The 14,914-nt window shown below is 41.8% G+C and overlaps 2 protein-coding genes across 6 annotated transcripts in view; one reads left to right on the forward strand and one right to left on the reverse strand.

Annotated features, from left to right (window-relative positions):
* Positions 1 to 778: 778 nt before the first annotated feature.
* LOC123983985 (galectin-related protein-like) lies at positions 779 to 10,703 on the reverse strand. 2 transcript variants are annotated; one of them, XM_046070530.1, is made up of 5 exons: positions 10,367 to 10,703; positions 9,741 to 9,824; positions 9,563 to 9,651; positions 8,714 to 8,900; positions 779 to 5,663 (listed from the first exon to the last, which is right to left on the reverse strand). In XM_046070530.1, exons 1-5 carry the CDS (start codon positions 10,397 to 10,399, stop codon positions 5,520 to 5,522), a joined length of 537 nt encoding a protein of 178 aa, XP_045926486.1. In that variant the 5' UTR covers positions 10,400 to 10,703; the 3' UTR covers positions 779 to 5,519. The 2 variants fall into 2 exon arrangements, with proteins under 2 accessions (XP_045926486.1, XP_045926485.1); XM_046070529.1 differs by having other exon boundaries at positions 9,741 to 9,833; positions 10,367 to 10,702.
* abch1 (ATP-binding cassette, sub-family H, member 1) overlaps positions 9,454 to 14,914 on the forward strand; it is a 40,381-nt gene continuing 34,920 nt past the window's right edge. The window contains exons 1-3 of one of the 4 annotated variants that reach the window (XM_046070522.1): positions 9,454 to 9,881; positions 12,305 to 12,365; positions 14,169 to 14,281. In XM_046070522.1, coding sequence (XP_045926478.1) covers positions 14,210 to 14,281 — 72 coding nt within the window. In that variant the 5' untranslated portion in view covers positions 9,454 to 9,881; positions 12,305 to 12,365; positions 14,169 to 14,209. Of the gene's footprint in view, positions 9,882 to 12,304; positions 12,366 to 14,168; positions 14,282 to 14,684; positions 14,812 to 14,914 lie in introns of those variants that run through there. The other 3 variants (XM_046070521.1, XM_046070526.1, XM_046070523.1) reach the window with 3 other exon arrangements.

Here is a 14,914-nt window from a genome sequence, read left to right on the forward strand (position 1 = left end):
TTTTACCTTACACATGAATGTTGACATTAATAAAAATAAATTCTGTGCTTTGTGCTCTACATCATTTTATTTAATTATTATTAGGGAATATGTCAAACCCTGAAGTTTTGACAGTGGTATGAACTTTACAGGTGTGTAAATAGCCTATACTAGTAGAATTGTTTTCATTGCACTAAATCTGAAGTTGCTTTTGTCAAGGTTTGTAATTTTTCTTACAGGTATGTACCAGGGATGCAGCTACTGTACCGGTTTTATTTGTTGCCTGGGTGCCTATTCAGTGTTGAATCCTCTCTCGACATCCTGGTGTGGTTCACAAGCTGCACTCAGGCCAACAAAAAGGCAATTATTAAATTAGCTCAGAACATCAACAACACAGAGCTGCCCTCTCTCCCTGACATGCCACCCGGGTAGCCACCTGCTCACTCTACTGCCCACTGGGAGTCGCTATATATGTCTATTGAGGCCCATATCTCCAGTGAACAGGCCATTAAATAACTGGACTGTCGGAAACAATTAACTGTGGGGTGAATTTGGGACTGTTGCAGTATCATGCCTGAGTGTAAAGATCTCCATGGTTTATTTATATTTGCACACATTGTCTTTTTGCCAGCACCATCACAGCTGAGTACTGTTTTTACCAGTATGTGTGAATTTCTATTTTTTTAAACATTTTATTGTACATTGAGGTGCACTTAAATCTTGCTGAGTTATGTTCGATGACATTAAAGCATTCTGATTCTGACTGAGCATCTAAGCACTTTCAGACTGAGACAACAAGCACATTCCAAGATGAGAAGTTTATTGGATTTGTAGCTGTTTTTACAAAAGCATGAGGAGGGGAAAAAAATCATTTGGAGAGGTCTAACACAACGGTAGAATGTGCTGTCTTCATCTTAACACTGGTCGAGTGCATATCCTCAATGAGACACAAAATCAGGGTCATTCTCAGGATATTTTGGGAATCGTGTAAATACAAGTGCTCCTTCTGTTTTTGTTTTGTGGAGTAGCTTTTTGTGGCAAACAGAAAGCTGCTCAGCTGAAAAACAGCCAACAGAGAGGCCCAACATGATGCCTGGTAACATGAAAGACTCTCAGAAGATCAAAGTCACAACAGCAACAACGCCCTGGTGATCCTCAGACTTGGCACATCCCGGAAATAAAACGCTCATGTCAAAATGATGCTTAACCTTGTTTTGCAGTTAAAAGAAAATTATCTTTGATCCAATCCTCGTTTCACACATTTCCTTGTGTTATACAGGAAAGTACAATACGAAATATTTGCACATGTCAGAGCCCAGATCCAAAGAAATACTTTCATCATTGTAAAAAACTCAACTTTTCAAAGACGCCTTCATATAAACAGCAAAAAAAAAAAAAAGGTACATTACCAATACAGTAGGTATGACGTTACCACACACACAACTCTGCTGGTTACACAGTAATAAATAGAAATGATAACATGATTGTACAACCACACAATACATTAGCAACAGATCAGCCTACATCTACTCAGAGGACAAATCATCATACTGTAAATGGACATCATGATGTAGCCGTTCTTACAACAGTCATACAAGTTTTAGCACTTCTTTTAGAAAATCATTGTGTTCTTCTACTTGTTTAAAGTTCTGGGGGGAAATGCCACAATCTTGTCAGCAGTGTTCAAAGACTGTAATTTGGTAAGTACTAACAGGTCAAAGTAAAAAAAAAATGCAATCACAAAGGGAAATCTATCCCCGAAACACGGCTGATACACTAGATGGCAGACAAAAAAAGAAAGAGCATGCTTGACTGGAGTAAAAACTGGCAATACCTCAATCTTTCATGTAAAATGCCAGGTACTAGCTTACATGCACAAAAAAAAAAAAATGCTTTCTGCTTGTTAACTCAGCTTAGTATTCCTCATGTAAAAACGCAGTTGCGTTCATAAATATGTACATCCAAAGTCCAGAAGCAGGGTAAGATACAGACCTGGGTCAAAAACTGTTTCTCTTGCGTCAGAAGCCCACAGTTTCTAACTGAGCGTATAAGGGTGGGTCTATTTCACCCTTTTCAACATGAAGTATTTAGTTACCTGGGTATTTACCATCAGATTACAATCAGGAAGAGAATAACATTCAGTTTTTCAGTTGCAAAAGGGTTGAAGAACAATTAATATAGTTATGAGCAACAATTATTATGTCCTAGGATTGTTATTCAAAAGACATGGGATCATTAGGAGATCAGAAACTGGGACACTATAAACACAATATAGGTCAAGGTTTTCTATGCACATGTTTTCTTACTGTGATACTAAGCAGTTATGAGTCCCTGAAGTGGACACCAACAACCTAATTTTTGTTTTAAAGTGCAACAGTACAACATAAGTACAAGCCCAAGTACCACAAGCTTATCATGTACCTGCACTGCACCTAACCTGTGCAGAAAACCTAATGGGAAAAACACACCGCGCTCGTACACAGCTGGAAAACCAACCACAGTCCCATGAACAATTAGCAAATGCAGAGTTAAACTGTTCCATGTTGAGCAAAACACACACACACACACACACACACACACACACACACACACACACCCCATGTTCGAGCCCTTTAATTCAGGAAGTCTTGAATTGTTCATCTCCCTCCCCCATAATTCCTAGCAACAGCAATACCACTGTTGATGCTGTTAGCTGCTGCCAGCTCGGCTCCGCCTGCGACAGCCAGGGAGCCAAAAACGTGAACCTGTATTACACTTTAACACACATCTTGTTTCCACATCCACAAAACATGTGGCTGAGTTATGGTTATATTCTTCTTCTTCTTCTTCTTCTACTTGGTGTATGTTAACATACAGAAAAGTGTAGTTTAAGGGATGGTCACCAGTTAATAGAAAGAACACAAAAACAGTATCCAAAAACACATCCTGTCAACACAATGTCACATTATTTGTACACATTTGTTCTGTTGCAATACTGGAGTAATGATGCTCACACCCTTTCAAACTGCCCTTCTCACTGCCCACTCATACCAAAACGCACTCGTTTCCTGTTTGTGTCCGAAATAACCCAGCGCTTGCCTAAGCCAAACTGAGGAACTAAGGAAGACACTGTCCGACAAACCAGGGGGGGAAAAGAAAGTTCTGCTCCACAGCCAGTCCGTCTTGGAGCAGCGACCTTATTGCTACGCGAACGGAGCTAATAAGTACTCAGTGCATGCACGTATGGAAAACAGCCTCTCTGTGATGGATGCTGCACACAGCTGTAGCCAACTGTGCACAGACAGTAACGAGATGTTAAACAAAAAAGGTTTGCTCAAAGTTTTCTCAGAAATCTCGCAGGAAGCTTCATTAGTGTGAGCAATGCAGTGAAGTCAGTGCAGCTGTTCTGCACAGATGTCATGGCTTACTCCCGATTCACAGCAGCAAGACATGATGGGAAAACCTTCATTAGCTCGTAAAGAGCAACTGTAAACATATATCTTAATGGTACGTGTGTGTAGCCTTGTGAAACGGTCTACCAATAACTACGTTTTGCTTCTGCTGCTCAAATGTATTAACATTTATAACTGCAGAACTGATGGTTTATTAGATAGTTTACCAACATTAATAACTGAAAAAAAAAGAAAAACCTGGAAAACAAAAAGTTCTCATTATTAATGGCTTACAACTGATCTATTAAAGCATTAGTAAATGATTTATTATTCATTAATAATGCCATAAGAAACATCTTATAACCGCTTTATTAGAGATCTACGCAGTGAGATTCCTCTAGTTCTACTGCACATGTTTAACTTTACAGAGCATAGTGAATTTTGATACGGGTGTAAACAGAGCACCTCAAGACATAATACTTTTAATACTTCGAGTTTTGCTTTGAAGATAACGTCTATTATTACTTATAGCATCCTTTCTGCCTCAGTGAAGGAAAAGACATCACCTTATGGAGACAAAACCATGTAATGCATTTAGGATACAATTGTATTTGTTAGACTTGTAAAAACCTGCTGGCTGCATTAAACAAGGATGCTTTATCTCATCTATCTGTGTCGAGACACTGATGTGGAATGATTCAGGAAACACTTACAAAGCCATAAAACACATACTGTAGGACTGCAAATGGACTATAACAGCACCAGCCATACCACCAAATAACAGTGACATTAAGTAATAGTTTTGTGCATCACTTTATCTTCTATGCTACTAAAGAAATATGAATACTATACATTCAAACTACCATCAGGATCCAATCTTGCTTCCAAACAACCAACTGACCATCGAATGCGACTGGAGACTTCAGTTTGAGTTTAGTTTGCACACTTTGACAGCACAGTTTCTTCTGAGTATGTACTGAAGCGAGTGCTTTTTTATGAGAATAAATTGCATATTGGTTTAGTGTACAATTCAGAACCTTTGCATGAAATAAATGTTTTCTGTGAGTGTGACAGCAGAGAGCAGAGTCCAGTTTCAAATTCTACTTCCTGTCCACCACACAGGCATTTCTAGACTTTCTGCAGTGACACATGCAGTGGACAGCACTTTCAGATCCATGTTGTCATGATATAATCCTCATTTGTGGGTATTTAGGTCGGTGTGACACTGCAGCGTGTTATCACAACAACTGGGATAAATCCAAGGGAGGGGCAGGAGCTGGAGATACATCAGCACATTGAAAACACGGCGCACTACTGTGCTCAAAAAATTGAGTTTCAGAAGATAAGTAAAACAACAAATACACATCCAGCTGGGTTGAGTGAAATCAAATCTGAAAGCGTCAAACTACCGGTGACATTCTGCTTTCAACCAGTTTTATCTGCTATGAAAATCATGTTTCTGCCCTTTTGGGAATTAGTCGAGGCTTAGTTTGAAGACGCTGCTCAGGTCCAATACTGCAGGAATTTTACAGCTACATGTTTGTCACTGGTGAAAATCTCTGCCGTCACGTCTCTTTTTAGCTTTATACGCATGCATGTTTCCAGTTTACCCAAAAGGTTTCTATATGCTGACGAGATGCAGAATTTATAAAATGACTGATTATATAAAACATTTATAATCAGCCACCAAATTTGAAGATTTTGACCCATAAGCAACAGTTTGCTTTCATATTAGCTGCTAAGTACCAGATATATTTTTTCCTGAGTAACATCTGAGTAAATGCTCGATCCTTGAAAGAACTCCACACCTGCCTCCATCTCAGCATCAATAAAGGATTGAACATAAAAAATGAAAGCACTATTAATAAGCTGTGAGATCCCTGATCTGACAAAACTGGGGCTACAAAGAGAAAAACCTGAAAATGGAGCAAAGACATTCACCCTCAAAGCATCGTCATATCAGATCCATGTTAAATAGAAAGGAAAGGAAAGATGTGCATTAAATTTAGCAGAAGAACTCTAACTTGTCTCCGCCGGAGCCTGTTTCCAGTTGTTATGCTGTTGCAGTGTTGCAGGATGGGTTATGGATGATGGCGTATGTGTGTGTGGGATCATCTGTGGTCAAGTCCTTGCTTCACACACGACTTGCAGAGCAGGAAGAGTGGGGCGTTAACCGAGCTTGGTGATCTGTAGGTCTCCTTGTATCCATACTGTGTCGATAGAGGGCAAAGATTTTACTTTGTGATAAAAGTCAAAGAGCTGGTGTCCGTCCACGAATATCCGGAACCTCTGGTGCTCGCAGTGGATTTCAATCTGCAGCGAGGGAAGAAAAGATGGAGAGACCGGAGAAACAGAAAGAGCGACACAAGTTGTCAACAATGCAAGTTCAGTTTAAGCATTTACAGTTTATAATCAGTCCTTAAAGAAGCAATGATATTATCACTGGAGCATCAAACTGCAACACCGGGACATTTTGGAAAAATGTTATTCGCTTTCTTGCCAAGAGTCAGATGAAAAGTCTGTACGATAAATATGAAGATACAGCCGGGAGACAGTTATCTTAGCTTAGCACAAAGGCTGGAAAGAGAGCAACAGCTAGCCTGGCTCAGTGCAACAGTAACAAAATCCACCCACCAGCACCAGAGCTCACAAATTACATGATAACATTAACGTGTTATGAAACCAAATCATCAACCAAAGTACCAAAATGACAACAGCCATTTCACTCTTTGTGCTGAGCTAACAGGCTGGTGGCTGTAGCTTCATATTTAACAGATATAAGCTTGATACTTATCTTCTCATCTAACTATTGGCAAGAAAATGAATAAGCAAATTTACTAAAATGTTGAGCCATTCCTTTAACAATATTTTTCTCTTCTCAAACTTTAATCTCAGGTTTGTATGAACAAAGTCTAAATAATTTTTAGATTCACTATGTGTCCAACAGGCTCCTTTACATTGTGTCTCTTGTCCTAAAAAATGTAAGTGAATTAACACCGGGCATCTTAAAACTCTGCAGCAGTTAAACAGTGGTGAAAAGAGTAAACTGCACTTCTACTACTATGCTGATGAGAGTGGTGAGACTAAACCAAAAGAGGAAAGTTGCGGGCCATAAAAACAAAACAACAAAGCTGAGAGAGAGACACTGTGGGGTTGAGACACCTTTCACATTGTAATTAATTATTGTCAATATAAAATATTGATTGGTGCAGCTTTAACTAAATACAGAAAACAAGTACTGACAAAATTTTATGGGTTTAATGAGAAGGATGTTTAAAACCATCTGCCAATCCTCCCTGTAGACTCTAAAGGTTTAGCAAGTGCAAATCACAAGCTGGACTGATGCTTAATATCATGTTTTAGATTTAACATGTTCCACGACACCAAAACGCTGTCTAATGAATCAGCTAAAAGGGAGTCCAAGTCACTTTTGCTTACAAGCCGGGCTCATTTGTAGCTGCACACTGTGAACCCTCAAGAAACCAAACACAAAAATGCAACAGCGTAAACATCTCTCTGCATGGTTTGGACCAAAGAAAACAAACTTGTAGGTGTGATCCCACTTCCTGCAGTCCCGCTCTAAAACACAGCACATTGTGCGTCTAACCAAATTCAGGCAGTTTATTGGAAGCCATCGGCACGACAGCGTTAATCTGCAGCCCCCAGCTTTTGATAGTCATGACTGTGCTGACCTGCTTTGTCACACTCAAACCACAAACAATGACACTTTATCAGAGAGCCGACTTGACATAACCGGACACAGGGATCACCTCTAAAAATAATCCAAACATGGTAGCTGCTTGGTGTATTAGGCATTCTTTAAAAAGACATTTAGGACTAAATCTTCTTTCTTCTAATACAAATGACGATAGGTTTAAGAGTAAAATTCTCTAATTAAAGGCCGTTTAGTTCACTCTGGATTGAAATACGTCATCATTTATTTTTAGTCAAACACCATATGTGATGCTCATGTGCATGTTCAGAATTATCAGAGCGAACAAGTCCTCAGGTCTTATGAGAATTACTCATCTGTATATGTGCTGCTACTCAGCCCCTCACCCAACAAATAAGCAGCTGATGCTGCCCCTCATGCAGTTAACAGACCACAACACCGGACACAGCCTGTATATATGATGTAGCATGGAAAACATTTCCTGTTTGTCTCTTATTGATGCTGACAGCAGGATTTTACAAGAAAAATCCCAAGCACTTCAATGTTACAAAGAAGCAACTTTTTGCATGTTTTAGTCATTATCGATTAATCTGTCAGTTTTGGGGGTATGAACTAATCGGTTAGCATTTAATCCAAAAACAAATGCTCATACCAATTTTCCAGAGCCCAAGGTAAGGTCTTCAAATTGTTTGTTTTGACCCACTAACAGTCTAAAACCCAAAAGGTATTCATCTTTCAATGGTATAAAACTGTATACCCAAGTATATGGGTGGATACTGGGATTGGGTCTGTGAGAATTTTTTTATCTTATCTTTTCACTGTCTTTGCTCTTGTTATGTTTAGGCACCGTATACTGCCCTTTTGGACCTTATGTTGACTGCCTTGTTTGCACTGCTTAAATGTTAAATCCAAAACAGCTTTGATAGCACTCATGGCCTCCTGACAGGGTCGGTCAACACAAGTATTTAAGGGTGAATTTCCCGTTAAAACCTTTTCTGTTTCAATGTAATTCAATGGGTCTCATTTTTAATAATTTTGGCCATCAGTCCTTTTACTTCAGATAACATTTTACTTTCCATGATGATTCTATAGAAATGGAGATATGATGACACAGCTTTACAACACATATGCCTTTTTAACAATACTGCCTTGACCAATAAAATTACTATAGAATTTGTTGTAAAGATCCGTTAGATTTCACAGTGCTTCCCGAGTTCAACGCTGAGCTACTCTATTGATCTACTAACAGAAAGAGCACAAGCAAGCACTTTAACAATGCTCCTAACAAATATAAAAACGCAGTTGCTGAACAGATTCACCTTTGTTTATACTTTAAAATTAGCTGGTTCTGATAATAATGCTGACAGCCTGTCTGACCACTTATGTTACTTGCCGTTATGGACTCTCGTTGTAAGGCTGTGTCTGTACAGCCAAATCACAGCAATGAAACTAAAGAACTAATCGCCAAATAAGATCCAGTTTGTAAACGAATAGGTCGTAACTGTAACCATGATAATGAAGAACAGGGCTGAAGGAGGAGCATGCCCTCGGAAAAGAGAGCATCCCACCTCATAAAAGCATATGTTCAATAAGAACAATCAAAAACTCTCAACCTGAACCTGCTTGCACCCCAGGAGCACCACAAACACCTGGACAGTGAATCTGCCATGAGTACAAAAAGGATGTTTACCCTAAAGGGCTGATCGGGGATGAAGGGAAAGTAGGAGGTGGAAGCCTCCTCCCCTATCCATTTCCCAGAGATGCGGGCGCTGCGCATAAACTGGCGGTCAGTGAAGCGGACGGTGAGTTTCAGGGCCACATCATATGGATGTTCCTCCTTCTCTGAGTCACGGCCGCAGGTCAGACTCACATCAAAGCTGAGGGGGGGGGAGGAAAAAGAGGAGTCAGACAGGCAACATGAGTCCAATAACTAATCTGGGATAAGTTGAATGCATAATTCTGCTGCTGCTGTGTAAGACCAAACCAACTCTGTTAATTATGCATAATCCCTGCTGCTAGTTTTGGTGTATACCCCTCCCCTGCAGCTGTTTACACATAACAGTCTTTGCGTGAGCGTGTAGACATGATTACTGTAACAAACTTTCTGAGCACTGATATGAAACAAAGGAAACAGTTGTGTATTTGGAGCAGCTCTGCCAGCCAGAACATTCACATGAACTTTGCCATGAATACTGTGCCAGCAGCAGCCCCCGAACATGATGAGGTCATGGAGCTTTTTCTTCCAAGTTTGACACAAGTTTCCATTTAGGGTATAGACACACCCAACAAGTCTGCTTCACTAGGTCCCTCCCACTCTCTCTTTTCTCCCTGCTAGTTGGGGAACGCCCTGTCTCTGCATACTTAAGGAGCCACCATTCTCTCTAGCTGCCCACAGCATTACTCACTGTGCCCTGGAGTGCCTGGGCAAGTTTGACTGGCCTAAGAACAAAAGTCCATCTCTAAAAATCACTCAGCTTGCAGTATATGGATGAAGCCCTAGATAAGGAGCGTGTGCATGCATTGTTAAGTGTTATCTTACCTGTCTGGCTCCAGGTCGACAATGCCCATCACTATGATCTTCTTTCCTGGCCGCATGCCGCCCCGGATGCGCCCGCTGAATGGCACCGTCTGTGCAAAGTGCAATGAATTTATTAAGCACAGCCCGGAGCGAGCATCAAACAAGAATACTCAAGAGACCATTAAGGCGTCTTTCATACCAGGAGACGTGACAAATCCTCCTTGTCAGGTGAGATGAGGCCGGGGTTCCCCAGCGAGTCGTTCAGATGGTCGTCTTCCACATTCTTCAACACCAGTGACAAAAGACACAGGATGCAAACTGTCATTTATCGCTCTATCAGGTAGGATATAAACTGGCCTGGCTGAGGTTAAACACCCAACGTGAGGCTGCAGGCCTGTTTATCAATAAACACACACAGTGTGGCCTTGCATGCGGCTGTTCCCAACAATGACGAGGTGGCAGCAGACCTGTCATGTTGTTATCGGGGTTCCTGTCGCGAGCCATGCGAGATTATAAATTAGCCCTCTGCATGCGATGCAGCCTAAATACGTAGATTCAAAGCTGCGGTTGAGCGGCCTAGGTGAGCGCGCACCGCCGATACATTTCACCACGAACGTATTGGATTTCCTCCCCCGGTCACAGATGAAAGAGGAGTCGCCTTGCGCTCTGAATTCGCTGCGCACGGCGCTCCGTATTTACAATAAGCGCCGGATAATCGCCATAACAGAGCGCCTAAATCAAATCCACAGGCCGTTACGCACAGAAAATAAATACAAACACAATGAACCCACGCCCCAGTTCCCATTGAAGCTCCAAAATACTCACTATTCCGTCCTTTTCTGCTGCCTGCACCGCCATCTTGAGCAGAATAGCATAGGATGCTTGTTATGGGAGCGGAGGAAGCCCTGCTGGGGGGTGCGGTGTGTCAGCGTCGTGGCACTGACTCAGGAGGATATTCCTGTTACTGCCCCTAGTCCTAGGTCACCACGTCTGAAACGGGCCTGACAGAGAGCTCAGTCGCTTAACGTTTGCAGGACATCCCTCCGCTCCTGAAATGGGTGGATATCTGCTGACGTATGCTTTATAATAATTACAGACTAAAAGCTTAATCCCCGTCTGTTGGAGAAGGCTAATCAGACAGATTTTCCTCAACCCTTCACCCAATTAGGCAACGCGCTCCTTGGGCTTTTTATTTCTGCACTGGAACAACAATCCAGTTTATAACTTTGATTGAATAACTGGTTAGTGTGTGAGCGCCAGACTGATGCACTCTGGCGTGTCGCCTGGTCAGTTTAAATGTGATACAGCGGGGCTCTGGCCTAATTGGCCAAAGTTTTCACGCTCAATACTTCTGAATGATTAAACAATAGGCTACTGTAGGCCTCTGAGGCCACTACGAGCTTTAAATAAACCAGTTATCCAAGGAAGGTTAAAATTAAAGGCAACTGCCCGGACTTGGTCGAAGATACTTGAAGACGTTTTGCCTCTCATCCTCTCTCTTAAGATAACTGTTTAATGAGAATCTTCAGCTGTGAGCCTGGAACATTAATTGTTTTTCAGTGAATGAAGGGGAAATTTACATTTTCTCCGTTTTATTGACTTTTGCACACACACACACCACACCACTACCTTCTGTCTTTCCACCTCTAGCTGTCCATTACTGTGCATGCAAACATTTCTCTCTCTCTCTCTCTCCCAGTGTGTGTGTGTGTGTGTGTCTCTCTCTCTGTGAGGTTGATGCCTGTTTAGTTGAACTGGTTCACTCTGCCTCTTTGTGGACATTTAAAGGCATCACAAGCTGAAACAACATGTCAAAGGCCTTTCCCATAGATGTTGACGCATTAGCCAATTAAAAGCTCTTAAAGCGGGTTAAAACCAGGGATTTACTGCTACTTACATTACACAGTCCCATTAGTATAATTATATCATTTGACATCAAAATATGACATCTGAGGCAAGAAAATGCATACATTATGAACATGTGTGGCTAAAGTGGGACATAAAGCACAAATCATGGCACCACATTACATCCATAAGCTAGTTTTTACATCCCCTTAAAGTATTTGTTTTAACAATTAATCAAATTCAAAGCCCTTTTCACATAACCCACATGGTTGAATATAAATATCCAATTAAATTATGTTGCAGCAAGAGACAAGGAGAACACCAAAAATTTAAATACTCAAATATGTAGTTCATTACAAAATTACTCAATAAACAGTTAAAAGACAGTTAACAGTCACGTCCAATTATACTACATTAATCTGTATGGGTGCAGCAGCAGCAGACATAATAGACTTAATTGCAACAATGGACATCATTGCTGCCTGCTTCTCTGTTTGTCATTTCCAAGTAGACAAAACACTTAATTGTGTCTCCACACTAAAGCAGTGTTTTACTAAAAATAACATGCTTAATCGACCGTGAGCCAACTATCTGTTCAGTTTTTTGCAGTATGCCTCCTAATGCCCCAAGTTGTCTGAGATGGGGGCATTTGTGGAATTTCTAGAGAGCTTTTGGGTTTTCTGGGTCAGAAACAAGTCAGTTTATTAGGCCTGTAAAGCCTATTTAAACAATATGTAATATTGTGCCGTACAAATAAACTTGACATGTCATAGTCCACATGTACAGGGGCCAGAAATATCCCCTCTCTGACTGGTCTCTAGATCTCTCAGGATCTCACTGAGCCTAAATGGTATTTACCTGTGTTGTGTTTCTAAATGAAATTCATAAAGGATTTCTATGCTGTAAACCCTCTTGGAGCAGAAGGAAGACTTCCAGTGAAGCTGACGACAAAGCATCATCTTGTTCAGACTGATTTCAGGTACTGAACTGATCTGGTTTATATAATTAATCTACCTTTTTGTAAGCATCACTTTGTAACCTTGAATTAGGGGAGACCAGGGATGGTTGTAACATTTTTAACATTTCTGTCAGCAGCAGGGGCAGGCAAATTAGGAAGCATAAGCGATTTTGAATCAATGTCACTTGTTCTGGTGCAAATGACAGCAGGGGCATTGGGGAGGCAACAACAAGACAACCCCCAAAAAGGGAATGGTGGTGGCCACAGACAAATGCTCTCTCCTTATCCTTCCTGACCTTTGTTCTCTAGTTTTGAGTTTCTCTTCATGATGCAGTACCTGCAGCCCATTCACGTTGCACAGGCAGTCCAGCTTCTCCACGATGGCACATCCATAAGTCCTGTCGCAAAAAGGTGCGTCTCCCATCACAGTCTCAAGAGCATGGAGGAAGTACCAGAGGACGCGCCGCTAATTGAGGAGAGCTGGACAGTGCCGTAGAAAAGCATCAACCCAGCAGCAGGACAGCTACCTGCTCCTTTGTTTTTTAGGAGGAACAGGAGGAGCACTGCAAGAGCCCTACAAAATGACCTCCAGCGGGCTAATGGTGTGCATGTTTCTGACTAAACTGTCAGAAACAGACTCCATTAGGGTGGCATGAGGGCCCAACATCCTCTAGTGGGATCTGTGCAAGTTTGATGAGTTTAACTACAAAGCGGACAATGCTATAAAAAATAAATGAAGTAAAACTTTCTTTTTCCCCTCCAAAAATGGGCTGTGCCTGCCACAGGGTGCTACTTTTCCAAATGTGGAAAAGGATTAAACTGAGCATGTGCAGAGTGAATCGGGTAATTCATAACTTGTTCCTCATTGGAGAAACTGGACATGTTACAGCTGACCTGTGTTACAACCATCGACGGTCTCCCTTATCTGTAAAAACTGGAGATTCAAGAATCATTCACTCATTCTTCTTCTCAAACATGGAGGCACAGGAGAAATAGCTTTTTGAAAGATGCTTACCATCCACCATCAAGCTGTTTCTGCTACTTTAAGGCCTGCATTTTTTCACCAGTTCAGCCTGAACTAAATAAAGTGACATCTAATGAACAAAGGTATTCTTGACAGTATGTTAAGTACTCGGGTAAATTAGTTGCTTTGCTCCCTTAAACATTGATGGTCACGGATCAATGTCCCTGTGCAGTCCTGTCTGTTGTGCAGTGATGAGTCTCTTGTTGTGTGCTTCCATCTTGTGGTTTCTTTGGGAATTACATCATGACCTGAAACCATATCTTCAAAAGATTCCCCACAAAATTTTGTTCATAAATCTCCTTGGCAGAGTATTGATGAGAGAGGGCGTGCCTGGGATGGAAGTGTGGGAACGTTTTACTTCTTTCAAGATGAACCAACCTGATATATCTTCACACCTCGATGAAGTAAAGGAGAAATGCAACCTAATAATAAATTAAGATCGTTCCCTTTGTTTCCAGATCAGTTTGACGTCCTTGAAATGTAATCAACCAGAGTCACAATGAACTAAACTCATATCACCCATATGGTTAAGTGTTTTTTTTATGTAAGTGTTTTTTATTTGTTAGCTGCCCCTGTACACAGATTAGTTGATGTGGTCTGCAGCCCACATGCGGCAGCTCTCTGTGGTCTAGAATTGGCAATAAATAATACAGATCAGAGAAATATCCAGAATCATTCTTATGTCAGTCGTTGCTCTTGACAGTCAGTATGTAAAACAGAGAGCAGTTGGTCCGACTTCAGTATTAGAAGTCCCATCCATCCCCCCCTCTCTCCCCCTCTCTCGCTGTATCTTCTTGCAGAGACCCAGCCGGCTGCCCGGTCCGCCCATCTCCCTGCTGCCATGGCCGCGGAGGATACCGGTCAGGATGATGCGACGGCCGGTCATGCAGACTGCACCGAGATGGAGGAGAGGGTGAGCTACATTTGGATCATTTAGGATGCTCTCTTTGCGGAAAGGAGTCAGTCTTCTGAAAGCAGGCCTTCCCAGTCCCTGACGCGCCGCTGCAGCAAGATGGAGATAAACTCTGCAGGATGTGCACCGCAACGAAATTCAACCGCAACGATTTATCTTATTTGATTTTGGCACAATATTCATCTAGACACTTAGATTTAGAGGGAGGTAGGATGAGCTTTATCGTTCAAGCAACGGGGAAATGCGGGGGGAGCGAGGGAGTGCCGTGCATGGCACTGCTGCAGAGCTCACGTCCTGTGTGACGCGCTGATGTGAAAGGGAGAAGTGAAAGTGCAGCAGCTGGTCGGTCGGTGGATGTAGGCTACAGAGGCTCAGCTTATAAATAGCCCGACAGTAACCATCTATCTTGAACAGTTAAGAGTCTCACTCGCCTCGTTTTCTGTTGAATCCGGAGAGATTTGAGCGCGGCTGTCAAGCCCGTTTTCTTCCACTTTGCGGTGACGCAAGTTGGCAACAACTTGGCAGGAACGGTAGGAATTTTTTCTGATCAACAGAGCAGAGCTGCGCCGAGTATGAATGAAAAGACAGGCTTTGCTGGGCTCATTAAGGTTATTATCAGAGGAGCGTGTCCAG

The sequence above is a fragment of the Micropterus dolomieu genome, linkage group LG15 (genome assembly GCF_021292245.1).
Source record: "Micropterus dolomieu isolate WLL.071019.BEF.003 ecotype Adirondacks linkage group LG15, ASM2129224v1, whole genome shotgun sequence".
Classification (NCBI taxonomy): Eukaryota; Metazoa; Chordata; class Actinopteri; order Centrarchiformes; family Centrarchidae; genus Micropterus; species Micropterus dolomieu.

Bases quoted from the DNA above. Each gene is read 5' to 3' on its own strand.
- LOC123983985 (XM_046070529.1), bottom strand. From the start codon at position 10,399: ATGGCGGTGCAGGCAGCAGAAAAGGACGGAATA. The intron at 9,652-9,740 runs GTATGAAAGACG...CACTTTGCACAG, and splicing joins AGGATTTGTCACGTCTCCTG to ACGGTGCCATTCAGCGGGCG. The intron at 8,901-9,562 runs GTAAGATAACAC...CCCCCCCCTCAG, and splicing joins GTCGACCTGGAGCCAGACAG to CTTTGATGTGAGTCTGACCT.